The sequence below is a fragment of the Rana temporaria genome, chromosome 11, assembly GCF_905171775.1.
Source record: "Rana temporaria chromosome 11, aRanTem1.1, whole genome shotgun sequence".
In the NCBI taxonomy this organism is placed as follows: domain Eukaryota; kingdom Metazoa; phylum Chordata; class Amphibia; order Anura; family Ranidae; genus Rana; species Rana temporaria.
Window position 1 is genome coordinate 128,271,421 of NC_053499.1, and position 17,864 is coordinate 128,289,284.

Here is a 17,864-nt window from a genome sequence, read left to right on the forward strand (position 1 = left end):
CAGAGATTTTCTGGCAGGTATTAATGAGAACCCAGAACCACTTTCCACACTGTATGCAGTGGAGGCTAATGAGAGAGCAGAAGAGACCAAGGCAGGGATTTATCAAAGAGGCTGCCTTTTAACATACTGCGCTTCCTGTTCGTGCACGCTGTGGTTAAGAAGTGCCAAACCTTATAATCTTTTGATGAACATAAGGAAGTACAGATTGCAAAAATATATTGAACTAGAAAAATGGGACGAATGCAGAAGGGATGAAACCTGCAGAGAACAGGGGAGGACAAACAAAGATTTATAGATAAAGAACAGACAAAAAGATGACATAATTATGACATTAATGGTTTAAGTTTCTTGGATTTTCTGGAAATCAAATGTGTCTTGTTAATATTCTTTTTTTTTTTTTTTTGTAAAAAAATAACAAACTGAATGCTTCATTGGAGTAGAAGCACAAGGATAATGCACACAACAATAAAAGTAAACAATCTGTGAAGCCTCGTACACACGACCGAGGAACTTGACGGGCGAAACACATCGTTTTCCTCGTCGAGTTCCTTGTTAAGCCCCATACACACTATCAGTTTTCCTGATGGTTTTCTCTTCAGGTTTACCAAAACCATCTAATATGAGGTCAAACCTTAAGCGTTTCAATTTGAATGCAATCAGGCAGGTCCTTGTACTACATGGTTTTAGTAAACCTGAAGAGAAAACCAGCAGGAAAACTGATAGTGTGTATGGGGCTTGAGGCTGTCGAGGAACTCGACAAGGCAAGTTTTCCTGTCAAGGAAATAGAGAACTTGCTCTTTTTTTGGCTCGTCGAGTTTCTCGACAGTTTCCTCAACGAAAATGTACACACGACCGGTTTCCTCGGCAAAAAAGTATCTCCCAGCAAGTTTCTTGCTGGTTTTTGCCGAGAAACTCGGTCGTGTGTACGAGGCCTGACATTACAGTACAATGAAAAGCAGAAGGAACATCGTAACATGTACAGAGGTTCAACAACAACAAAAAAGTTCACATACATTGAAGTCTATCAGGCAACGTCTACTAGGTACCCACAAAACAATCAATCTCTGCCAAAGATAGGATAGGGGCGATGAAGAGGGGGGATATAGTAATGGAAGCCTGGATACTCAATCAATGGTTACATTAAAACCTAAAAAAATGGTGGGTTGGATAAGCCTAAGAAACCTGGGTAACCCCTGTAGAGCTAGAGTAGCACACCTTTGCAGGGGGTCATTCTCATGTGCCTGGGTTGCTATAGACATCAATCCCAAATTTTATTATATTTATATGTACAACCCCTATGAATATAGATAAGCCTTTTGTATGACAGGGTAGAATTTATGTCCTGAAACCAGGAGCCAAGTGTTGCAGGAAAGGCCCTCATCCAACCACGTGCTATTAATTTTCTTGCAATTAGCAAGGTTGTCTTGTTAATTAAAGGGGTTGTAAAGGTAAATGTTTTTTCACCTTAATGCATCCTATGCATTAAGGTGAAAAAACATCCAATGGTATCAGCCCAGGTACCGGTCAGATGCAAGCTAGTGCTAGGTGACCATGATCACATTCCCAGATCAAGTTGTGAGTATTTATAAATTTATGAGAATAAATCCAGTCATTGAACTAGAACTACGGTGTAACCTTTCACTATAACCAAGGCTAACAGGGCAGCAACAATAAAAAAGCGACGAAACCTATTTTTTTAAATAAGCTTTGGTAAAGTTCAGAAAATTTGCTTGTTTTTTTATGTCTTGCCTGTTGATTTGAGATGAGTAGGCGTTCAATACATTGGTATGAACATACCACCTACACAGATACTAATTTGGGGCATAAAAAAAAAGCTTGAAATATAATCAAATAGTGAGAATGAAAGGAATTAACACTGCAAAATATCAATTATGAACTTATCTCTTAGTTAAGTAACCTGCATCATTAGGCTGAATGAATGATCTTCTGTTGATCAGATTGGACTGCGTCTTAAAGGAGAGATCTTGCAAAGGAGGTGGCATGTGATTTTTGTTGTGTTAGTGGGGGTCCTAAGGCAGGGGAGGTGTATCGTTCACTTAGTGGAAGGAGCTGAAACTTTGAGTTACCAAGCGACTGCCAGGAAACCTTAAAGTGGGGGTCCACCCTAAAAAAAAATAAAAGACAAAAAGGCTACAAAAAGTTAGAATTTTTTTTATTTTTTTAATACTTACCAGAAATGGCTGTTACTAGGCAGATCGTCCTAATCTGCCACTTCCTCATCCACGGTGGTCTTCTTTCTTCTCCTCCTCGTGCTGCCTCCTGGGAAATGGAGAGCGGTGTCTTCTGGGACCTTGTGTGTGTCCCAGGAGACATCCACCCATTCTCGCGCATGTGCAGTAGGGAACCAGGAAGTGAAGCCGCAACACTTCACTTCATGATTCCCTAACCGAGGATAGCGGCGGGGCAGCCGAGACCCGAGCGATTGCTCGGCTTGGGCTGCCGACATCGCGGGCACTCTGGACAGGTAAGTTACATAGTTAGTCAGGTTGAAAAAAGACACAAGTCCATCCAGTTCAACCACAAAAAATAAAAAAACAAAATAAAAAACACAGTAAAATCCTATACACCCAACTCCATACCCACAGTTGATCCAGAGGAAGGCAAAAAACCCCAGCAGAGCATGATCCAATTTGCTACAGCAGGGGAAAAAAATCCTTTCTGATCCCCCGATAGGGAATCGGATTTACCCTGGATCAACTTTACCTACAAATCTTAGTACTCAATTATTTTATGTACATTTAGGAAAGTATCCAGGCCTTTCTTAAAGCAATCTACTGAGCTGGCCAGAACCACCTCTGGAGGGAGTCTGTTCCACATTTTCACAGCTCTTACTGTGAAAAAACCTTTCCGTATTTGGAGGTGAAATCTCTTTTCCTCTAGTGTCATTATTAAAAGTCAGCAGCTACAGTGCTTGTAGCTGCTGACTTTTAATATTTTTTTTTTTTAACGCTGGACCCGCCGCTTTAAGGATTTAGAGAAGATCTGTAAAGAAGAGTGGATCAAAATCCCTCCAGAGATGTGTGCAAACCAGGAAAAAAACTACAAGAAACGTCAACAAGGGTTTTCCCACCAAGTATTAAATCGTTTTTTGCTTGGGGATCAAATACTTATTTTACTCACTGAACTGCAACTCAATTTATAACATTTGTATCATGTGTTTTTTGGTTGATATTCTGTCTCTCTGATTTAAAATACACCTATGATAAAAAATTATAGACCCTCCATTTCTTTGTAAGTAGACAAACTTTCAAAATCTGCAGGGGATCAAAAAATTATTTTCCCAGCTTTAGATACACTTTTTTTTCACAAGAAAACTGCTGTAGATACACTTTAATTGCACTAACAATTAACCAATCATAAGATGAATGCATAGACCACTTGGCACTCCTTCTGAAAATGGTTGCCTGGTTCTCTCTGGCTCCAATACTTAAAGTGGTAAATAAGGCTAACTATAACTTTTCTTAAAAATGACAATTGCCTTCAGAAGTCATCTAATTAGTAAATAGAGTTCACGTGTGTGTAATGTAATCTCAGTATAAATACAGTTGTTCTGTGAAGCCCTCAGAGGTTTGTTAGAGAACATTTGTGAACAAACATAATGCATAATGAAGGCCAATAAACACATAGACAGGCCAGGGATAAAGTTGTGGAGAAGTTTAACGCAGGGTTATAAAAAAAATCCCAAGCTTTGAACATCTCACGGAGCACTGTTCAATCCGTCACCCAAAAATGGAAAGAGTATGACACAACTGCAAACCTACCAAGACATGGCCAACCACCTAAACTGACAGACCGGGCAATGAGAGCATTAATCAGAGAAGCAGCCAAGAGGCCCATGGTAACTCTGAGGCCTCGTACACACGGCCGAGGAACTCGACGTGCCAAACACGTCGAGTTCCTCGGCGAGTTCAGCCCTGAAGCCGCCGAGGAGCTCGGCGGGCCGAGAGCTCCCATAGAACAACGAGAAAATAGAGAACATGTTCTCTATTTTCTCGACGAGTTCCTCGGCGGCTCCATCGGGCCGAAAGTGTACAGACGACAGAGTTTCTCGGCAGAATCAGGCTCTGACCGAGTTTCTCGCCGAATTCTGCCGAGAAACTCTGTCGTGTGTACGAGGCCTGAAGGAGCTGCAGAGATCCATAGCTGAGGTGGGAGAATCTGTCCACAGGACAACTATTAGTCGTCACTCCACAAATCTGGCCTTTATGGAAGAGTGGCAAGAAGAAAGCCATTGTTGAAAGAAAGCCATAAGAAGTCCTATTTGCAGTTTGCGAGAAGCCATGTGGGGAACACAGCAAACATGTGAAAGAAGGTGCTTTGGTCAGATGAGACCAAAATGAAACTTTTTGGCCTAAAAGCAAAACGCTATGTGTGGCGGAAACTAACACTGCACATCACCCTGAAAACACAACATCCCCAATGTAAAAACTTGGTGGTGGCAGCATCATATTGTGGAGATGCTTTTCTTCAGCAGGGACAGGGAAGCTGGTCAGAGTTGATGGGAAGATTGATGGAGCCAAATACAGGGCAATCTTAGAAGAAAACCTGTTATGCCACGTACACACGATCGGTCAAACCGATGAGAACGGTCTGATGGACCGTTTTCATCGGACCAAACCGATCGTGTGTGGGCCCCATCGGTTAATTATCCATAGGTTTAAAAAAAGCAATCTTGTTTTAAATTTAACCGATGGATACCTAACCGATAGAAAAAAAAAAACGATCGTTTGTAGGCACGTCCATCGGTTAAAAATCCACGCGTCCAATCAAGTCGACGCATGCTTGGAAGCATTGAACTTCATTTTTTTCAGCACGTCGTTGTCTTTTACGTCACCGCGTTCTGACACAATCGGTTTTTTAACCGATGGTGTGTAGGCACGACTGACCATCAGTCAGCTTCATCGGTTAACCGATGAAAACGGTCCATCAGACCGTTCTCATCAGTTTGACCGATCGTGTGTACGCGGCATTAGGTTCTTCAAAAGACTTGAGACTGGGGCAGAGGTTCACCTTGCAGCAAGACAACAAGCCTAAACATACAGCCACAGCTACAATAGAATAGTTTAGATCAAAGCATATTCATGTGTTAGAATGGCCCAGTCAAAGTCCAGACCTAAATCCAGTTGAGAATCTGTGGCAAGACTTGAAAATTGCTGTTCACATGCAGATGCTCTCCATCCAATCGGACAGAGCTTGAGCTATTTTGCAAAGAAGAATGGGAAAAAATTGCACTCTCTACATGTGCAAAGCTGGTAGAGACATCCCTAAAATGACTTGCAGCTGTAATTGCAGTAAAAGGTGGTTCTGCAAAGTATCGACTCAGGGGGCCTGAATACAAATGCACCCCTCACTTTTCAGATATTTATTTGTAAAAAAAAATTGAAAACCCTTTATCATTTTCCTTCCGTTTCACAATTATGTGCCACTTTGAGTTGGTCGATCAAATAAAATCCATTCACGTTTTTGGTTGTAACATGACAAAATGTGGAAAATTTCAAAGGGTATGAATTATTTTTCAAGGCACTGTAGTGAATCTAACAGCTCCTTATTTTTAAAGTGGGCCTTGACCTTCCTCATCCACTTTCTGCCATTCTAAACCTACCCCCTCCTCTCACACACAGACATTAAAAAAAAAAAATGTTAATACCTTTATAAGAAATACCGTATTTATCAGGGTATTGTGCGCTCCGGCGTATATCGCGCACCCCTAAAGTGGACCCGACATTCCTGTAAAAAAACATTTTAGTACTTACAGTTTTGGTGTCTTGCGCGGCGTCCATTGGCGGCCTCGTCGGGTCCGGCGTCCGTCTGCGGCTTCGGGTGTCCTCTTCGTCGGGTCCGGCGTCCTTCTGCGGCGTCCTCCCCGCTCGATCCCTGCTTTCCCACGCCAAGTTTGAATACTGCGCCGGCATATACCGAGCGCAGTACACTCGTGTATAGTCGGGCAGGCTCGGCTACTCTCGCGCTCACGTCCTGTACGTCCAGGACGTGAGCGCGAGAGGAGCCGAGCCTGCCCGACTATACACGAGTGTACTGCGCTCGGTATATGCCGGCGCCGTGTTCAAACTCGGCGCGGGTATCGGCGTATATCGCGCACCCACGATTTTGCCCTGATTTTTATACGCCGATAAATACGGTACATCTCCTCTGTTACTGGATTCCCACCTAGATGAGAAATACTTATTCAGTTGCCTGCAACCTCCAGGGATACCCTTGTCACCCATCTCAGGAGGCCTTGTGGTACTCTACAGTGTGTGCAACACATAATCAGGGGGCTATCTGTTTCTTCCTGGTTCTTTCACCTGACTTCCTGGTCACTCATGTGCTTCATCAAGGGGCCAGCTGCAAGAACCTTGAAATGGACAGCTGGCTCCTGATGACGTCGGAGAAGAGGATGGCGGTGCAAGAATGGGTGAATTCCACCACACATATGAGTATTTTTCTTGTTTGTTTGTGGATAAACCAGTGGAAAAAAAGGCATTGGGGGATATGTGGGGGGTGCAGGACTGGGTGGACATAATATCGTTAAATCCACCACACATATAATTATTATTTTTTTGTGGATAAACCAGTGGAAAAAACGGGGCATTGGGGGATATGTGGGGGGAGTGAAAACAGTATCCTCTTTTTTGGTGAGACCCCTTGTTTCCCATGAATATATAAAGTCATTTAAATTGTGCTGTATTTTGTATCTTAACGATCAGAATCACATTAACTAGAAAACAAATGGAGAATCAAGCTGTCAGGAGGCTGGGATAGTGGACTTTACGCAGCGTCTGCAGAGATTGATAGATATTTGCAGAGAGCGCCAATAAATCTCTGTTCCCGCGCACAGGCAGCTCCGCTGTAACAGAGTTGTGGCCTCCGGGAGCAGACTTCCCCAAACACTGGCAGACTGAAGGTGCACAATTGATCTGTACTTCTTCTTCTCCATGGAGTTGTCACAGGAAATAATGGTTATTGTTCTGTCCTGGGAAAGATAAATGGCTCCTGGCTAAAAAAAGAGAGTTAATGGAGTCCCAGGGAGAAAACACTTCATGTTTATGTGATAGAAATATCTCTTCCACGCTATGGTACTGTTGGGTGATCAGCAGGCCGTTCTAGAATGGTGATGTAGGATTGTATAGCAAGTAAAAGTGTCTCAGTACTGCCTTCTGTTCCTGTCCCTGCGTTTGATGTCTGATCATGTGTCTCTTACTGATGTTTTCTTTTCTTTTCTTTTTTTTTTTACTTGGCAACATGGGCGTCTGCTGAAATTTTTTCAGGGGGGGGGGTTCTATCAAAAGAGCCATCTCCTTGCTAGCTGCGTTATTGAACAGCTGGGAAGGCAGAAGGGATGCCCTTTCCTAATTAACAGCTAGCCGTCTTTAACTTTATTTTCTGTTATGGACTATTTTGTAGTGGGGCTTTTACTACAGACAAATCCCTATTTCTCTTCCAGGATGGTCAATTATCCATGTCTAAGTGATAGAGCTGTGAGCATCCGTTTAAAATGTTTAGAGCTACATTTTTTCTGGGCCACTGATTACTACATCTGTTGATTACTACATCTGTGCATGGCATACCAAGATTTCCAAATTGATAATATACTGGAAAACACATATTGTAATGTGCACCCCAAATCAATCATAAACTGATACTTAGGACCCGTACACACGACAGAATTCAGCCAGAAACTCGATCGGAGCCGTATTGTACCGAGAAACCCAGTCATGTGTACACTTTCGGACGAGGAAACCGACGAGGATCTCGTCGGGCCAAATAGAGAACATGTTCTCTATTTCCTCGTTAGTCAATGAGGAAACTTGGCTCGCCGAGATCCTCGGCGGCTTCACAAGGAACTCGACGAGCAAAACGATGTGTTTTGCCCGTTGAGTTTCTCGGTCGTGTGTACGGGGCCTTACAGTAGGTTGCAAATGCTAATTGAAAATATTAAAGAGATGTTTCACAGATGCTTCTGCCAAATGTGTGCATTAATACAGAAGGGTGCCCCTTCTCCAGCCCACCCACAGAAGCCCTTCTTATCACTTTTGCTTTGGTTTACTGGACACATACCGTATATACTCAAGTAGAAGCCGACCCGAAAATAAGCCGAGGCACCTCACTGTGCCTCACTTTGCCTCACTGTGTCCATGTACATGCCTCACTGTGTCCATGCCTCAGTGTGCCCATGCCTCACTGTGTCCATGACTAGTCTGACGTTTAACATGGGAGTCTATGGAAGGGGTGCTCGGTTTTGAAAAATTTGTGCTCCCTGGCCGTAGGTCCCCCAGACAACAATCTTTGCACACTTGTAGAGGAAGAGTGGGGCTACATGTGTGCCAAGTTTGCTACCGGGTCCCCAAAGTCCGGGAGGTCAGGCGTAAAAAGGTGACTCGAGTATAAGCTGAGGGGGGCATTTTCAGCACAAAAAAAGTGCTGAAAAACTTGGCTTATACTCGAGTATATACGGTTAGCTTTTATATCTTAATAGTCTGGCCAGCATTCCCGTTGTCACCAGGACTAAAAGTGAGGGAAAACTCAAACAAGATCAGAGCAAATTTTTTTCAATGGGGGGTACTTGTTTTATTGACAATTGCCGTAAGTCAACTTTCACCCTCTCACTTTGGAGAGCTTTTCTTTCACTACCTGTTGGGCCAATGGGACAAAAAGCAAAGGTAATTCTCCCCAATAGGACAAAGTTGCCAACAAAAGAACAGGCTGGGGTTTTAACCATTCCCTCCTCTCCAATAAAAGTAGCTTTCGAAATATTTTATTTTTTATTAACAGTTGGTCACATGGTTATCTCAACCTTCATTTTTCTCGCACATTAAAAACCTGTTTCTGTTAATATATTACCTGTCTTGCTCCATTATGCACATACAGGATCTTGACTCAAAAGTTCTGTCTTTGAGACATCTTATATTTTAGCCTCTGTATGGTAGTTCTTCCTCAAGAATCCCCCCTTACAGACCATTTATACAAATGCCACTAGGAGTTTACCAGCACCACTCCAAAGTACAACTGTTATATGTAATACATGTGTAATGATAGTGTATCTTAAAGGTTGAAAACAAAAGTACATAATGTATAATTCAAAAATTATTGAATTGTTCATCTTTACATTAGGGCATATTTCTATATTACTAAATGAAATCTTTTTCTTTTTCCTTCTGTAGGCTTTTTGACCTTGGTATGAAGATTTGTATGAAACAATGAGAATACAATGACACCACACACATCTCAAGTGCATCCTGCTCCTAGATATTCCGGCTATTCTGGTGATATATCAAGGTGATATTTTTGGAACTGTGAATTTCTCCCTTCGGGAGGGGGCTTAGAGGTGGATCCTGCCTCCTGGTCCTTCATCGTAATTATTAAACTAGTGACATCATGCAGAAGCTCCCATGAAGAGGACACCACTGAGCTGAGATGGTTTTGCACACTTCCCCCTTTCCCAGTAGCTTCCTCTCATGCCTCCACTCCCTCTCCTGGGCATTGATTTTCCCTTGTTTCTGGCTTGGAGATCGCCTCCTGGCCTCCTTCTTGCCGACCACCTATGAAAAACGTCAGAGATCTGATGACCCTTGTTACTTCCAGGCACTTTGCATTATCATCACTACTCCAATTTATTTGGCCTTGCTAGTCTCCTCTCTTCCCTTTGCGCTTATTGGCTTCCTGGTATGGTCACCTCTTCAAGCCGTCCGTAGACCTTACATCTATTCCCGCCTGCATGATAAGGCCAGGGCTAGTGGAGCCAACTTGTTGACTGAATGGAGAGCAACAGGAAGTTGTAAGAGTTTCTGCTTTGGGTCTGCCAATGTCTGCTTGTTGCCTGATTCCCTTGCAAGGTTTACAAACCTCTTCAACACTCAGGCACGGGCTAAGGAGATTGGAAGAAGAATACGAAATGGAGCCAGTAGACCTCAAATCAAGATTTACATAGATTCTCCTACCAACACCTCAATCAGTGCTGCAAGCTTCAGTAGTCTTGTGTCTCCACAAGGGACAGATATTCCCCACCGAGCAGTCAACATAGGCATGAAGAGAACAACATCCATGGAATACAAAGGAGACAATTCTCTGGAAAACAGCAGTGAAGAGGGTCGGGATGGGAAGAATGGAGGGGACATGGGGGATGGGGAGGACAGTCCATGTATTATCCGCATCAGTGGGGATGACAGCGGTCACATATCGGACTCTGATCCTGATGCCATGGTTGGGCATGTGAATGTGGCATGCTTGGCTGACACAGAGCCAGACTTCCAGAAAAGCCCAACCCCTAACCACAAGCACAGGGAGGGGGATGGTGGGAGCCTGGACAGCTGTACCACCTCGCGTGAGTCTTTAGTCAGGGGCAGGGTGGCAGATGGAACTACTGACCAAAGTAGCATTAACAACAAACTTCTATACAAGGCGTCCATCATTAAGAAAGCTGCAGCCCGCAAAAAAAAGCATACAGACGATAACTTAGATCATGAAATATCTGCCTTCTTCCCAGCCAACCTGGACTTCCTGTGCCTGCAGGAAGTATTCGACAAACGAGCTGCAGAGAAGTTGAAAGAACAACTACACTACTATTTTGAATACATTCTGTATGATGTAGGGGTATATAGCTGCCATGGCTGCTGTGGCTTTAAGTTCCTAAACAGTGGGCTCATGATTGCCAGCCGATACCCCATACTGGACGCTACCTATCACTGTTATCCCAATGGGAGAGGATCAGATGCGCTGGCCGCCAAGGGAGCTCTGTTTGTAAAGGTGAGCAACTGGTATGTTTTATTTGAACTACATAGCCCATACTGAGATTTATGCATAAAAATACATCAGAGAAGTATGTGTAGTGCAATAGTTGTCAGTCTGCTAGTTTTTCAAGGCCAGATATGTGACCCATAGTGTAGTTTAAACTACTGTTTATTTAAAACCCTAAACTGTAGGGGGACGTTTAATAGAGACACCAAAAAGTGTCTGCATGAACATTTTACCAAACTCCCGTATAACCTTTCTAAAGTCAATCATTCTCAATGACCAATAAACATGAGGGAGGTGTAAAAAGAGAAGAAGCACTGTGTGGGGAACATAAGTAGCTATTTGCAAGAACCTCAGAGGACTATGCTACAAATTATATTACCATATGTGCAAGTACCTTTAGGTATCTGCATTCAGGGCTGGACTGGGACAAAAATTTGGCCCTGGACTTCATCCAGACTGGCCCACTTTGACAGGTCTCTTCCATGGTGGCCGGACAACTCCCACACCCTCCCGGCCACCCAAGCCCCCTCTCCCCATTCACTAGCCGTTCTAATTTATTAGAGTAGAATGGCTGGTACTGGTACTCTTATAAGCAGTACCAGTGGGGAAGCTAGACATTTCACCAGGGGCAAAGAATCAGTTCGGTTCCCCCCCTTATGGGACAAGATTAGGCAGAAGTGAGAAGCTTCCAGGCCATAGCTGTTGAGTCAGCTGTCTGTCCCCTCCCCCATGCTCCTCTGTTGTCCCCCTGCTCCTCTGGTCCTCCCCCTGCTTCTCTGTCCCCCCCAGGTGAGCGCTGCAGGGAGGGAGAGGAGGTGAGCGCTGCGGGAAGGGAGAGACAGAGGAGCGAAGGGAGGCGGCGGTCCGCTGTCACTGAAGCCGGCCCACTGAGCCATCGGCCCACCGGGAAACTCCCTGTAATCCCAATGGCCAGTCCATCCCTGTCTGCATTACATGTATACCCACGTATATAAACAGAAGACATCAATTTTTATTTATCAATTAAAGTTTGCATAGCCCTGTCAGAGAACTAAACCAGTCAGATGACACCACTTTCTCTGTTACAACAAAGGTATCACTGTTAATGCTACCTTGTTTACAGCCTGCTGATTGGACAGTAAAGAGCAGCAGGAAGCTGATGATGTCCTCTCTGCTTACTCTTTTTCTCCTTCAGTTAATGTGTTCACTTTCAACCTGTTTGCCTGCATCTGACTTGATTGCCTGTGAGCAATGCCCCTCGCTCTCCCAGCCTGACTGCTGCTGAACAGAAAAGAAGCCGATACCAAATTAAATTCCACTGCATTTGAAAAAAAAATTGCTGATTTGTTAATGAATACAGAGCTGCCCTAATGTGTTTCTTTTATACACACTTGGAGTTCAGCATTAAAAAAAGTTAAAGTTATGACTGTTATTAACCTCCCTGGCGGTATGATTATTTCAGAAAAAAGGTGCTGAAAGCGGTACCATTATTTGCAAGGAAATTCAGCGTTTTATACTGTAGGCCTGTAATTCTTAGGAATAACTCACTTAAATCTGACCAAACAAGAGTCTAATAGGCATCCCAGGTATGACATTTTTTTTAAAACAAAATGATAAATTATAATATAATAAATAATTATAAATAATTATAACAAATAATAATATAATTCTAATAAAATTATTCAATAATGTAATCAACCCAAAATCACTGAAATTTGCTCAGTTGCAGAATTGTTGCTGTCATTTTTTTTTTTTTTTATGACGAATTTCCCCACAAATCGCTATCGCTCAATTCTGCAAGTGATTATAATTTATTATCACTGTTTTCTAGCTGCTCTAAAACAATTTTTGACATAAAAGGACAGTTTTGGTTGCTATGGACAATCTACAGTTTGCAGGGAGAAAGAACCGTTTTTATTATATAAAAGAACATGTAGGACACTGGGCAGACCACTAGGGACAAGGGGTGTGTGTATTTTTTACATACAGTACTGTAATCTATAAGATTACAGTATACTGTATGTATAGTGTTTGTTTACTTTTTTGAATTTGGCACCGATCTCCGCTCCCGTGCGTCGTAACGTCGCAGGGAACGAAGATCGACGGCACACGGGGACACTGTGTGAATCGAGCGAGGTCCCGCTCGCTCACACAGCGCGGTGGCATCGCTGGATCCAGGAACAAGGTAAGCCAGCGCGCGCTGCAGGCTCTGCATAGCTACCCCGAGCGTGACTCGGGGATACCGATTTTAGCACAAAAAATCCACCCGAGTCACGCTCGGGAATACCGCCAGGGGAGTTAAGGATTTAGCAATAGTAACTCTATAGTTCACTTCTTTTACCGGGCCCATTTTGCAGTGTTTTTAAGGATAGGAAAGCAGACCAATGTCCTTGTTATAGTGAAAGCTTCTACATATATGCAGTAGTGTATTGAGGTTTGTGCTGCCCTAGGCCTGACTAAACTCGTGCAACCCCTAATTTAAATATGACCCGCCCCTTCCTGTCAAGACCACATCCCTTTCTGTCTAAGACCCACCCTGAAATTTTCGAGTGGGGACACTAGTTCTGAGGCCCTGGAGGGGGGCAATGGATTGCCTTAATTTGCATAGATTTCCTCTCACTACCTGTTTGGGGCAGGAAGTAAAGGGAAATCTCTGCAATGGGACAGGGATGGTAACAAATAAACTGATGGGCTGTAACCCTCCCTTACTCTATCCAAAATGAAAAGTGTTGCCTATAGTTCTACTTTAAGCACACATTTCTGTAAGAGGAGAGGACTAGGAAGATAAAACCATGCCAATGGTTCACCAGAAAACATATATCACAGTGAGGAAGGTTTGTGGTCCAGGATGATAAGGCAGTAAAAATTAGAAGCAGCGCCACCCCCAACAGTTGCGTAATGCCGGCCGCCCGCATACTGGATAACTAACTGTGTAGCGCAAGACGGCGGGACTCTTTCCGTGCTGCCCCCCTGCAAAGTGCTGCCCTAGGCCTGGGCCTTGTTGGCCTAAGCCAGGAAACAGCGTTGCATATATGTATGTGGGCCATTATGTTCTTCTTCCTACATAATGAGACCTCACCTCTTTTCCAGGTGCAGATTGGCATGGCATCATTGAGTGGATAGTTAATGGAGTTAAGTGTTTCAAAACTATCTTTGTTGAAAAAAGGAAATTTTACAAAGGCTACAAAGCAGAACATTGAGTAACAGAGTACATAGACTGACAATAATGAGTACATAGTGGGGAAGCAGGTTAGGAAAGACTAGAGAAGATCTGAAGTAGACTTTGCAGCTGAGGTACAAGTTCATTGGAGTGTTTCTCACACAGTGTGAAAGCAAACTTAGGTAATTCATTCCCCCTAAGCTTCCTTCTTACTGGTCTTCCAGGTGGAGCAAATCCAGGGGCGAGAGACCGTGTAAAGTATATGCGAGAATCTGCAAGGGGAAGTCAAGGGTGCTGTCCAAGAATGAAGTGTAAAGAAGGACTTGCAAGAAGGACATTTGATGTAGGATTAGGATGGGATGGGAAGAGGAAGGGATGGGAGAGAGATAAGTGGTAGCGTGGGGCGATTATTAGGTGTCCAAGAGGGAAAAAAAGGGGGGAGGGGGGGACACTGTATAGTGGCCCACAGGTCGGACTTTAAATGCACAATAGACAGTGAAGATATTATCAAAGGATAACAAGATTTATTAAAGTTTATACATGGTACATACAAAACATTGAAAGAATTAAAAACATATATAGAGGATATATGATATATGAGCCCCTGTGCGTCAACACGTTTCGCCTCTAGGCTTCGTCAGGACCCACTCAGGGAACGTAGAAGAAAAACATGGATATCACTTATGGGGAAGAGTCTATCTTATCCATATAGTTGCGAAAAAATATCCAATAATATATATAATATTTGAGTAATTTACAGGAGCCAGCTGCTCATATGTTCCAAACAGCAAAAACCGTCGCTGAATTCACTCCAACAAGGAGGATATCAGATCAAGAAGGAGGGAGGCAGATGTATTTCAACAGATTGACATATGCCCTTTGAATTTCAAAGTCAGAATAATATAACCGACCATTTGAGAGGGTAGAAACATATCTTATGTTTATATATAAGAATACAGTTATGGAGTCCAAAGAGGTCTAACTCCTTAGAGCCATTAAGGGCTGTTGAAGATCCAAGCATCTCCCCCTTTACTCCATTGAATTTATTACGGATGTGGCTATATGAGTGCTTTTTCTTTAATCTACACAATTGTGCAAGAGAAATAGGTTATGGGGAATGGGGGTGAAATGTATGTTCTCCAAAATGTTAGGATGGTAATGTATTGGGTACGGGTTGTAAAGAAGTTAAGGTGAGGCTAGAAAGAAGGAAGGGACAGGACTTCGGGAGGTGGAGATGCCCCTCCTATACGCCAGCGAGGAAGACCCCAAACTCCCAAGCATGCCTTCACTTATTTTTCATAGGTTATTGTTCTGGGTTGAGGTTAGTTGAGCGCTGCTGTGAGTAAATGTTGTTTCATTTAGCAAGGAGTGAGAGAAAGGTTTTGCTGATGAAGAATGGTAAACTAGGGTGGAAGATGAGTTATGTAATTGTATGTGGCAGAGTACTTGTAGAGGTGCCATCTGGTGCAGATTTTTAAAAATTGGGTCATATTATCTTTGCTAATATGGATCAGTCCTTCCTTCCATCAGTCCTTCCATGGTTTATCCAGGAACGCCAGTCTCAGGCGGTTGGAGATATTGTGATTTCCAGTGTTGGAGTTAAGTGTTTTTGACTTTGTAATTTGTTCTGGATGACAGAGGAATTAGCTGTAGGTGGAAAATAACAGTTTTATTATTTATACATAATTTCTCTTTCCAAGGTTACAAGTTACCACCCAGTCCTAATTATCTCTTACCTAATCTCCTAGTGATGCCTTGGTAATATTAAAGCAGCATGTATCGATCAGTACTTATAGGTAATCTGTCAGAATAGCAATGTGGGAGTTGTCATTGCTGACTATTGGTAAGCCACTGAGCTGGAACAAGCATATGCGTATCAATATATGTACATGCCGGCCCACAAAGTACTGGAGCACAGACGATGGTGCTGTAGCATGTTTCCCTAAAAACAAGTCAGCAATGGCAGCTTCCACAGCTTTGTCCTGACAGGTTGCCCTTAAATAGGAATTCCACTGTATATCGTGTTTTCAGACTATATGTGTCAAAACTGCCACTTTGGTATGGCTGTGACAAATTACACACTTTTGTTATTGTTATCTGCAGCTTCAAACCCATCCTAAAGTTGTGAAAGTTTATTTCTGGTGTGTGACAGACGACAGGCTTGGTGAAATGTTTTGTGTGTTTTGTGATGATTTAGGTTCGTTTTTTATTTTCTAAATAGGTTCCTTTAACCTCCCTGGCGGTATGATTCTGTCTGGAATTACGTACCAAAAGCGGTACAATTATTTTGCAAGGAAATTTGGCGTTTTATACTGTAGGCCTGTAATTCTTAGGAATAACTCACTTAAATCTGACCAAACAAGAGTCTTGTAGGCATCCCGGGTATGATTTTTTTTTTAAAAACAAAATTATAAATTATAATATAATAAATAATTATAAATAATTATAACAAATAATAATATAATTCTAATAAAAATTATTCAATAATGTAATCAACTCAAAATTACTGAAATTTGCTCAGTTGCAGAATTGTCGCTGTCATTACTTTTATTTTTTTATGACGTATTTCCCCACAAATCGCTATCACACAATTCTGCAAGCGATTATAATTTATTATCGCTGTTTTCTAGCTGCTCTAAAACCATTTTTGACATAAAGGGACACTTTTGGACAATCTACAGTTTTCAGGCAGAAATAATAGTTTTTATTATACAAAAGAACATGTAGGGCACTGGACAGACCACTAGGGACAAGGGGGGTGTGTATTTTTTACATACAGTACTGTAATCTATAAGATTACAGTATACTGTGTGTATTGTGTTTATTTACTTTTTTGAATTTGGCGCTGTTCTCCGCCCCCGTGCGTCATAACGTCGCAGGGAACGGAGATCGGCGGCACACGGGGACACTGAATCGAGCGAGGAGGTCCCGCTCACTCACACAGCGGGGATGCATCGCAGGATCCAGGGACAAGGTGAGTAACTTGCCTGTGGATGCTGCGAAATGTAAGCCGCGCCGCTGCACACTCTGCACAGCTACCCCGAGCGTGACTCGGGGATACCGATCGCAGCATGGAAAACCCACCCCGAGTCACGCTCGGGGATACCGCCAGGCAGGTTAAGCTAGTGCATTCTTGGTTCACATACCTTTGTCCTTCGATTTCCCTTCTAAATGTTTTTTTTGTTTGTCTGAATCTCTCACTTGCTGTTCCTCCCCAGTAAGCTTGCCCCCATCATCTGAGCCGTTCTGGCTGGGGGTTAGTCGGTGTGCTCGCCCCCTCCCTTGGGACTACATCCCTGCGGGGAGACGCTGTAAACGGGCATGTAGTCCCAAGAAAGGGGGCAAGCACGGTGACTAACCCCCAGCCAGAACAGCTTGGATGATGGGGGCAAGCTTACTGAGGAGAAACAGATTTAGAAGGGAAATCAAAGGAAAAGGTAAGTGAACCAACAATGCACTAGCTTAAAGGAACCTATTTAGAAAATAAAAAAGGAACCTTTACAACCCCTTTAACAATGTAAAATGTAAATTCTGCTCAGTAAGGCCTCGTACACACGACCGTTTTCCTCGACAGAATCCATCAAGAAACTTGGTGGCAGAGCTTTTTTACAGAGGAAAACGGTCGTGTGCATGTTTTTTGTCGAGAAAACTGTCGTGGAACTCGACGAGAAAAAAAGAGGACAAGTTCTCTTTTTCCTCGTCGGGAGTTTCAATTTCCTCGTCGTGTTTCCCATCGGGCTGGTTTACGACGAGAAACACGTTCGTGTGTATGCTTAGAAACCCACGCATGCTCAGAATAAAGTATGAGATGGGAGCGTGCCTTCGGTAAAAGTAGGGTTTGTAATGGAGATAGCACATTCGTCACGCTGTAACAGACTGAAAAGCGCGAATCGTCTCTCACCAAACTTTTACTTAACACGCAGTAACATGAGATTAGCAAAAGCAGCCCCAAGGGTGGCGCCAGTGGAATCAA

The 17,864-nt window shown here is 43.1% G+C and overlaps 1 protein-coding gene across 1 annotated transcript in view; it reads left to right on the plus strand.

The window, feature by feature from the left end:
• Window positions 1-17,864, plus strand: part of SMPD3 (sphingomyelin phosphodiesterase 3) — a 259,804-nt gene that overhangs the window by 191,685 nt on the left and 50,255 nt on the right. Inside the window, exon 3 of the mRNA XM_040329110.1 lies at window positions 9,180-10,761. Coding sequence (XP_040185044.1) covers window positions 9,433-10,761 — 1,329 coding nt within the window. The 5' untranslated portion in view covers window positions 9,180-9,432. The remainder of the gene's footprint in view (window positions 1-9,179; window positions 10,762-17,864) is intronic.